This window comes from Hemitrygon akajei, chromosome 32, assembly GCF_048418815.1.
Source record: "Hemitrygon akajei chromosome 32, sHemAka1.3, whole genome shotgun sequence".
NCBI classification, from domain to species: Eukaryota; Metazoa; Chordata; class Chondrichthyes; order Myliobatiformes; family Dasyatidae; genus Hemitrygon; species Hemitrygon akajei.
In genome coordinates, this window is record NC_133155.1 from 5253696 (window position 1) to 5264304 (window position 10609).

Genomic DNA, 10609 nt, shown 5'->3' on the forward strand with positions numbered 1-10609 from the left:
GTACAGGAGTGAAATAGATCGGCTGGTTGAGTGGTGTCGCAACCTTGCACCCAAAGTCAGCAAGAGCACGGAATTGATGGTGAACTTCAGGAAGAGGAAGTGGTGATAACACTTAACGAGGGGTCAGCAGTGGAAAGGGTGAGCAACTTCTTGTTCCTGGGTGTCACATCTTGGAGGGTGTGTTCTAGGTTCAGCACATTGATGCAATCACAAAGAAGTCACGCCAGTAGTTCTACTTCATCAGGAGTCTGAGGAAGTAAGATATGTCACCAAAGTTTTGCAAATTTCTGTAGCTATACGATGCAGAGCATTCTCTCCGGCTCCATCACAGCTTAGTAAGGAGGCTGTGATGCAGATGGTTGTAGACTCTGCCAGCTCCATCACGGTCTTTGGACTGTGGGAGGAAACCAGACCACGTGGTCACGGGGAGAACGTACAAACTCCTTAGAGCAGTGGCAGGAATTGAACTGTAAAGTGTTGTGCTAACCACTATGCTATCGCACCACTCCGACTAGCTACTGTTCACTCCAGATCTCAGTGATGTCCAACTACCTAGTCCTGTGTAACTGCCAATCACCAACCTTGATCATCTCCCAATGTCACTGCATCGTACTGCTGCTGCGAAGCAGCAAACTTCAAGTCATAGAGTGAGAATGAACTTCATTCTGATTCTAATTCTCACAGAACTAGCTGCAGCCAACGATGCAAACACCAGTTGATTTGATAAGCAAGAACTATTTGTAGGCAGTGAAAATTTCAACAATAGACAATAGACAGTAGGTGCAGGAGTAGGCCATTCGGCCCTTCTGGCCAGCACCACCATTCACTGTGATCATGGCTGATCATACACAATCAGTACCCCGTTCCTGCCCTCTCCCCATATCCCTTGACCCCGCTATCTATAAGAGCTCTATCTAACTCTCTCTTGAATGCATCCAGAGACTTGGCCTCCACTGCCTTCTGGGGCAAAGCATTCCACATATCCACCACTCTCTGGGTGAAAAAGTTTTTCCGCATCTCTGTTCTAAATGGCCTGCCCTTTATTCTTAAACTGTGGCCTCTAGTTCTGGACTCACCCATCAGCAGGAACATGCTTCCTGCCTCCAGTGTGTCCAATCCCTTAATAATCTTATATGTTTCAATCAGATCCCCTCTCATCCTTCTAAATTCCAGTGTATACAAGCCCAGTCACTCCAATCTTTCAGCATATGACAGTCCCGCCATTCCGGGAATTAACCTTGTGAACCTACACTACACTCCCGTTTTGCTACAACAAGTGTATGGGACATTGGAAAAAAAGTTGAATTTCCCCATGGGGATGAATAAAGTATCTATCTATCTATCTATCTATCTATCTATCTATCTATCTATCTATCTATCTATCTCAATAGCAAGAATGTCCTTCCTCAAATTTGGAGACCAAAACTGCACACAATACTCCAGGTGGGGTCTCACCAGGGCCCTGTACAGCTGCAGGAGGACCTCTTTACTCCTATACTCAATTCCTCTTGTTATAAAAGCCAGCATGCCATTAGCTTATAAAAGCCTCTTGTTATAAAAGCCAGCATGCCATTAACACAGGCCAGCCAGAATAGACACAGTGAAGTCATGACCAAGGTTTGCAGCAGAGATTGTTACCTGTTTCCCAAAGCTGTGGAATGATACTGAGAGAGGTTCTTCACGTGCCTCTTACTCTTCCCACTGTCTGCTGGTAAGGAACAGCAGAGGATGCTTCCCCCAAGGACCAGGACGAAAGTTGATCCCCAACCCAGGAACAGAGCATCACCCAGTTCTGCTTTCATGGAGAGGGGAACCAGAGGGTTGTAGAAGTCAGCCACAATGTTGGCAGCAGTCCAGGAGATTGGAATCAGGACGCACATCCCAGCCAGGATGAAGAAAGCCCCTCCTGTCACAGCAAGCAGAGCTTTCATCCTCTCCTCCTGCCTTGCGAACTTGGTGCATTCCATGCCTGCGCAGGACACCACGATTGCAAAAATGCCCAGGGCCACTGCCAGGCACATGAAAGCTCGGGCTGCCTGGAGGTCGGACGGCAGCCCCAGTAATGAGTCGTAGACGTCGCAGGTCAACAGCCCCCCACTGTCATTAATGCAGTTCATCCAGATCCCCTCCCAGCCCTCCTGTGCTGTCAGAATTGTGCTGCCATCCAGATTCCGGATTTTCCACTGTGGAATTGCCATAGCAACACAGGCCATGAACCAGCCAACCACAGCGGTAATGAATCCCACTACCTGGAAGCAGGCATTTGCCATTGCCCACTTGAAAGATTCCCAACAGTCGTACGTGGATAATGCTTCCTCCTGGCTGCCTGAAGCTCGGGAATAATTGCAGTTAGCCACAATTTAACTCTGGTATCAGACGGAAAGTTCTGGACATGACCTTCTCTCACAGACAGCGACAAAAGCCTGCAGCACACACCGAGGGATGGATTTCTGTGAGGGTGGGGTGGGGGGGGACAGAGTAGATAATTAATGACTGTTTAAATGAGCCGTCAGTCTCATTTATATTGGCAGGTTGCCAGTAATCGATACACAAAGTGGTTGGCAGTGGCTCCTGACTCTGTAATTTTGGAAATGGTATTACCACTTTTTTACAACACAGATCAAATGAGCAGATCTGGAAGGAAGTTACTCTTGAAACACATTCTCTGCTTTATGGCTGTGTGTAAAGACCATAAGACCTTAAGGCATCCAGCAGGAACAGAATTAGGCCCTTCAGCCCATCAACTCTACACCATTCTATCATGGCTAAAATATTATCCCTCCCAACTTCATTTTCTTTCCTTCTCCCCTTAACCTTTGATGCCCTGACTAATAAGAAACCCATGTACCCCCGCTTTAAATAGACTTGGCTTCCACAATCATCCGTGGCAATGAATTCCACAGGTTTACCACCCTCTGGCTAAAGAAATTCCTCTTCTTCTCCGTTCTAAAGGAATGTCCTTGTATTCTGAGGCTGTGCCCTCTGGTCCTAGTCTCCCCCCACCATAGGAAGCATCATCTCCACATCCACTCTATTTAGGCCTTTCAATAAGAATTAAGAGCAGGAGTCGGCCATCTGGCCCGTCGAGCCTGCTCCGCCATTCAATAAGATCATGGCTGATCTGGCCATGGACTCATCTCCACCCACCTGCCTTTTCCCCATAACCCTTAATTCCCCTACCATGCAAAAATCTATCCAATAGCTGATAGATTTCATTGAGATCCCCCCTCATTCTTCTAAACGCCAGCAAGTGCAGGCCCGGGGCCATCAAATACTCCTGATATGTTAACCCTTTCATTCCTGGTATAGCTCTTGCGAAGCTTCTCTGAGCCTTCTGCAAGCCTCAGCATTACACCCTTGCTTTTGTATTCTGGTCCTCTTTAAATGAATGTTAAATAAAAAGCAGGAAATACACAGATCAGATAGATGGGAACTCCAGGCACAGATCCATGGTCTCTCGAGACCGACGGATGCCACCACCACCACATAGATCAGAAAATAAGAACACATTTGTCCCCACCGCATGATCTAGCATTCAATGTTATCATGGCGGACCTTTGACCTATCTTTTGTGTTACGCCTTGATAGGTTCCTTAAGGGAGAGGTGGATAGTGGGGATAAATTCCCACTGCCTATTAAATGGTGTGCGTCTCAAATAGCCTGTGACCACCATGTCCAGCTCCTGGTCTTCACTTAGCTGCTTAGCCTGACAGAACCGTTTCTGTGACAGGAGAAGGGTTAAAGGCAGGATACTGGTGCCTTAAAACCAGTCACTTCAGGGAGATGGGGCTAGACAGTCGCGGTTGGCAGCTCATCTAGGAGAAGGAAAACTCTGACCTCAAACCTCTGCCGCCTTGTGGCTAGACCTGCTCATGGGGATGGTTTCGTGAGTAAACCCCGAGGAAAAATCAGGAGCTGGAGTCCCTACAGTAGTCCTACAGTGAGTTCAACACGGACTGGATGCTGTCGGTGCCCAACTATATCAGCCTCTATTGTTCCTTTGGATGTATTAGCTGCGTGGGTGGTGGGAGGCTGCTGCACGGGCAAACGCTTGCTGTCCATATCGTACTGACTTGCTCACCATACTTGTGAATACATAGACATCCATGGTTGGCCCTGTCTAATAGAGGTCTCAGGAATATTGCCTAGAAACATAGAAACCCTACAGCACAGTACAGGCCCTTCAGCCCACAAAGCTGTGCTGAACATGTCCTTACCTTCAAACTACCTAGGCTTACCCATAGCCCTCTATTTTTCTAAGCTCCATGTACCTATCCAGGAGTCTCTTAAAAGACCCTATCACTTCCACCTCCACCACCACCACCGGCAGCCCAGTCCACACACTCACCACTCTCTGCATAAAAAAGTTACCCCTGACATCTCCTCTGTACCTACATCAAAGAACCTTAAAACTATGTCCCCTGGTGTTAGCCATTTCAGCCCTGGGAAAATGCCTCTGACTATCTACATGATCAATGCCTCTCATCATCTTGTACACCTCTATCAGGTCATCTCTCATCCTCCGTTGCTCCAAGGAGGAAAGGCCAAGTTCACTCAACCTATTCTCATAAGGCATGCTCCCCAATCCAGGCAACATCCTTGTAAATCTCCTCTGCACCCTTTCTATGGTTTCCATGTCCTTCCTGTGGTGAGGCGACCAGAATTGAGCACAGTACTCCAAGTGGGGTCTGACCAGGGTCCTATATAGCTGCAACATTACCTCTCAGATACCTACTTGGTCATATTAAGGCATAATTGTCCAATGAGTTTGATTGGATTCCTTGACCCCATTCCAATCAGAATGGATAGTTGGGCCTCTTTTGTCTTGGTTAAATACAATAAAGTATTCTGTAGATAAGGGAGGTGAATTAAACTGTATTGGCTGCTTCCTGTCAGTCAGTGACGGAAGGAATTCATGCTGAAGGAATGGGATTAGCGGCTGCCTCAGAGATTTCTGAAATAGTCAATTAAATCAGCTAGTCCCCCAAGTACCCTGGTAGTTTTAAAAAGTGAGTGGGGCCTGTTGGAACTTGTTTATGGAGTGGGTAATCCCGTGGGTTGATAGTGACCAGGATTAATTAGCAAGGGCCAACAAAGAAAGTGGGATTTGAGCAGAGCGGCCATTGTGTGAGTGGACAGTGTTAGAGTGGTCAGGCTTTCACTCAGCAAGCTTCGGCAAGAATTTAAGTGGGTGACAAGGGAAGTCAAAGACAGCAAAAATGAAAAAGAGGGGGCAAAGATTAGTGGGAAGTTAGATGATTGGGACATTTTTAAACCCCAATAGCAGGCAACTAAAAAAACCATAAGGAGAGAAAAGATGAACATAAGCCAGGCAATAATATTAAAGAGGATACCCAAAGTTTTTCAGGTATATAAAGATTAAAAGAAGAGGCAAGAGTGGATATTGGACCATTGGAAAATGACACTGGTGAGGTAATAATAGGGGACAAAGAAATGGCGGATGAACTGAATAAGTATTTTTGCATCAATTGTCACTGTAGAAGACACCAGCAGTATGCCAGAAATTTGTGAGTGTCAGGGGACAGAAGTGAGTGTCACTGTTATTACTAAGGGGAAAGTGTTTGGGAAGCTGAAACTACACCCTGCTGTTCTGAAAATGGTAGCTGAAGAGGCATTAGTAATGATCTTATGAGAATCTGGTTTTCTGGTATGATTGCCGATGACTGGAAAATTGCAAATGTCACCCCATTCTTTAAGAAGGGAGGGAGGCAGAAAAAGGAAGTGACAGGCCAGTCAGCCTGACCTCAGTGGTCAGGAGGGTGTTGGAGTCCATTGTTAAGGATGAGCGTTCAGGGTACTTGGAGGCACATGAAAAATAGGCCAAAGTCAACATGGTTTCTTTAAAGGGAAATCTTTCCTGACAAATCTCTGATGAATCACTGAGCAAACAACAGGCAGGATAGTCAAAGAAGAGTCAGTGGATGTTGTTTTCTTAGATTTTCAGAAGGCCTTTGACAAGGTGCGGCACATGAGGCTGCTTAACAAGATAGGAGGCCATGGTGTTACAGGGAAGGTACTAATACGGATAGAAGATTGGCTGATTGGCAGGAGGCAAAGAGTTGGTATAAGTGGGGCCTGTTATGCTTGGCTGCCTGTGACTAATAGTGTGCAGCAGGGGTCAGTATTGGGGCCACTTCTTTTTACGATATATGTCAACGATTTGGATGATGGAATTGATGGCTTTGTGACCAAATTTGCAGATGATAGGTGGAGTGTCAGGTAACGTTGAGGAAGCTGGGAGTCTGCAGAGAGATTTGTCCATATTGGGAGAATGGGCGAAGAAGTGACTGATGGAATATAGAGTAGGGAAGTTTATGGTTATGCATTTTGGTAGAAGGGGGTGCAAAGGGACTGGTGAGTCCTCATGCAGGATTCTCTGAAGGTTAACTTGCAGGTTGAGTCGGTGGTGAGGAAGGCAAATGCAATGTTAGCATTCATTTCAAGGGGACCAGAATATAAGAGCAAGGATGTGGTGCTGAGGCTTTATAAGGCTTTGGTCGGACCACACTTCGAGTATTGTGAGCAGTTTTGGGCCTCTTATCTAAGAAAGTATGTGCTGATGTTGGAGAGGATCCAGAGGAGGATCACCAGAATGAGTCCAGGAATGAAAGGGTTAATGTGTGATGAATATTTGATGACTCTGTGCCTGCACTTGCTGGAGCTTAGAAGAATAAGGGGAGATTTCATTGAAACCTACCGAATATTGAAAGGCCGAGACACAGTGGATGTCGAGAAGATGCTTCCTCTAGCCTAGGACCAGAGGGCACAAACGCAGAATAGAGGGCATCCATTTAGAACAACGTTGAGCAGGAATTTCTTTAGCCAGAGGGTGGTGAATCTGTGGAATTCATTGCCATGAATGGCTATGGAGTCCAGGTTACTGGGTATAATTAAAACAGAGATTGATAGGGTTTTGGTTAGAGTGTCAAAGGTTATGGAGAGAAGGCCAGATAATGGGATTGAGAGTAAAATGCATCCTTTCTGATAGAATGGTGGACAGGTTCAGTGGGATGAATGGCCTAATTCTTCTCCTCTGTCTTATGGTCTAATTCTTCCAGAAACAATAACTGATTAGTTGCTTCAATTTGCTCTGTGATGCTTAAGGAAACTTGCACTGCTAATGCTAACTGCTACACTTTGCTACCTTCCAACACTTTAAAAAAGTATAAGCACAGGAGATTCTGCAACACACACAAGATGTTGGAGAAACTGAGCAAGACAGCATCTATGGAGAGGAATAAACAGTTAGCGTCTCAGACCCTTCTTCAGGACCTGATATCATGAACATCAATTTCACTCATTTCTCCCCCCCCCCCTCTCATTCTCTCTTTCTCCATTCCCCATTCTGTTTATCCTCTCACCTCTGCTCCTCATTCCCTTTCTCCCATGGTCTACTGTCCACTCCTATCAGATTCCTTCTTCTTTAGCCCTTTTTCTTCCATCTATCATCACCCAGCTTCAGAGTTCATCTTCCTTCCTCCAGCTATCGATATTCCCCCTCACCTGGTCTCACCAATCACCTGCCATCTTGAACTCCTCTCACTTTCCTGTTCTGGCTTCTGCCCCTTTCTTTTTCAGTCCTGATAGAGGGTCATGGGCCAAAACATCAGCTGTTTTCTCCACTCCATAGATGTTCTGTGACTCAAAGCCATGAGACATAGGAGCAGAATTAGGCCATTCAGCCCATCACTCTGCTCCACCATTCCATCATGGCTGACCCCAGATTCTACTTAACCTCATACACCTTCCTTCCTGCCATATCTTTTGATGCCCTGACCAATCAGGAAACTATCAGTTTCCGCCTTAAATATACCCACAGATCGGCCTCCACCACAGCCTATGCAGAGCTTTCCACAGATTCACTACTCTCTGGCTAAACAAAGATCCTCCTTACCTCTGTTCTAAAAGGTTGCCCTTCAATTCTGAGGCTGTGCCCTCGAGTTCTGGATGCCCCCACCATAGGAGACATTCTCTTCATACCCACTCTATCTAGTCCTTTCAACATTTGGTAGGTTTCGATGAGATCTCTGCCCCCCCCCCACCCCCCACATTCTTTTAAATTCCAGCGAGTACAGGTCCAAAGCTGCAAAACGTTCATCCCCGTGAACCTCCTCTGGACTCTCTCCAATGACAACGCATCCTTTCTGAGATATGGGGCCAAAATTGTTGACACTACTCGAAGTGCAGCCTGACCAGGGTCTTATAAAGCTTCAGCATTATCTCCTTGCTTTTATATTCTAGTCCCCTTGAAATAAGTGGCAACATTGCATTTGCTGCCTTTACCACTGACTCAACCTGTAAATTATCCTTCTGGGAGTCTTGCACCAGGACTCATGAGTCCCTCTACAGCTCTGAATTTTGAACTTTCTCCCTATATAAGTTTTAGTCCCCACTATTGTTCCTTTTATCAAAATACATTATCATACATTTCCCAACACTATTCCATCTGCCACTTTTTTGCCCATTCTTCCAATTTGTCTAAGTCCTGCTGCAATCACATTGCTTCCTCAGCACTACCTTCCCCTCCACCTACCTTTGTATCAACCATAAACTTTGCCACAAAGTCATCAATTCCATTATCCAAGTCATTGGCAAACAATGTGAAAAGTAATGGTCCCAATACTGACCCCTGAGAAATACCACTAGTCACTGGCAGCCAACCAGAAAAGGCTTCTTTTAATCCCACTCACTGTCTCCTGCCAGTCAGCCATTCCTCTATCCATGCCAGTATCTTTCCTGTAAAGCCATAGGATTTTACCTCATTAAGCAGGCTCATGTGTGGCACCTTATCAGACGCCTTCTGGAAATCCAAGTAAACAACATCCGCTGCCTCTCCATTGTCCATCCTGCTTGTTACTTCCTTAAAGAACTGCAACAGATTTGTCAGGCAAGATCTTCCTTTTCAGAAGCTAGGCTAATTTTGACTTAGTCTCCAAGTACCCTGAAACCTCATCCTTAGTAATGGACTCCAGTGCTTTCCCAGTCACTGAGGTTGGGCTAACTGGCCTATAATTTCCTTTCTTTTGCCTTCCACCCTTCTTAAAGAGTGGAGTGACATTTGCAATCCTCTAGCCCTCCAGGACCACGACAGAATCAAGTGACTCTTGAAAGATCATGACCAATGCATCCGTCATCTCCTCAGCAACTTCCCACAGGACTCTGGGATGTGGTCCATCTGGCCCAGTGACTTATCCACCCTAGGACCTTTGAGTTTGCCTCATACTTTTTCCTTTGTAATAGAAATGACACTCACTCGTGCTCCCTGACACTCAAGGACCTCTAGCACACTGCTAGTGTCTTCCACAGTGAAGACAGATGCAAAGTACCCATTAAGTTCATCTGCTATTTCTTTGTCCTCCCCTTACTACCTCACCAGCATCATGTTCCAGTGGCCCAGTATCAACTCTCACCTTCCTTTTGCTCTTTATATAACTGAAAAAAACTTCTAGTATCCTTCTTTATATTATTGGCTAATTTGCCCTCATATTTAATCTTTTTCCTTCTTATAGTTTTTCTAGTTGTGTTTTGTTGGATTTTAAAAGCTTCCCAATTATCCAACTTCCCACTCACTTTTGCTACCTTATATGCCCTTCCTATGGCTTTTATGCAGTCCTTAACTTCCCTTGTCAGCAACAGTTGCCTACCCCTGCCATTTGAGAACTTCTTCTGTGGGGCATACCTATCCTCCACCTTGTGAACTATTCCCAGAAACTTCAGCCATCTCTGCTCTACCATCATCCTCACCTGTATCTTCCTCCAATCCACTGGGAAAGTTCCTCTCTCATGCCTCTGTAGTTCTCTTTCTTCAATTGCGATACTGATACGTGTGACTTATGCTTCTCCCTCTCAAATTGCAGTATGAATTCAATCATATAATGATCACTGCTTCCTAAGGGTTCCTTTACATTAAACTCTGTGATAAGATTTGGGGTATTACACAACACCCAATCTAAAATGACCTTTCCTTGAGTAGGCTCAGCACAAGCTGCTCTAAAAAGCCATCTCGTAGGCATTCAACAAATTCCCTCTCTTGCGATCCAACACCAGCCTGATTTTCCAAGTGCCCTTGCATATTGAAGTCTCCTATTACAATTGTGACATTACCCATATTACATGCCTTTTCCAGCTCCATTTGCAGTCTCAACCCCACATCTTGGCCTGTACCTGGAGACCTATATATAGTTCCCACAATGTTTTAGTTTCACATCTGCAGTTTCTTACATCCACCCACAAATATTCAACATCTTCTGACCCCACGTCACTTCTTTCTAAAGGTATAATTCCATCTCTTACCCACAGAGTCACACCACCGCCTATGCATTCCTGCCTGTCCTTTTGATACAAAGTATATCCTTTGATGTTAAGCTCCCAACTAAGGCCTTCTCTCAGCCACGATTCAGAGATGCCCACATTGCGGAATTAGAGATTGGTCAGTACAACAGTGAGTTCGTCCACCTTATTCTGCATGCTGTGTGCATTTAAATAGAGCATCTTCAGTAGGCATTCTTCACCCTTTAGAATTGTACCTCTGTGATACAATTTAACTCTTTGCTCTGTCTGCATTTGTACCCAGTCACTGGCTTGTCCT

At 45.5% G+C, this 10609-nt stretch overlaps 1 protein-coding gene across 1 annotated transcript in view; it reads right to left on the bottom strand.

Moving 5' to 3' along the window:
• Nucleotides 1-10609, bottom strand: part of LOC140719567 (claudin-4-like) — a 92320-nt gene that overhangs the window by 4482 nt on the left and 77229 nt on the right. Inside the window, exon 2 of the mRNA XM_073034277.1 lies at nt 1639-2450. Coding sequence (XP_072890378.1) covers nt 1639-2270 — 632 coding nt within the window. The 5' untranslated portion in view covers nt 2271-2450. The remainder of the gene's footprint in view (nt 1-1638; nt 2451-10609) is intronic.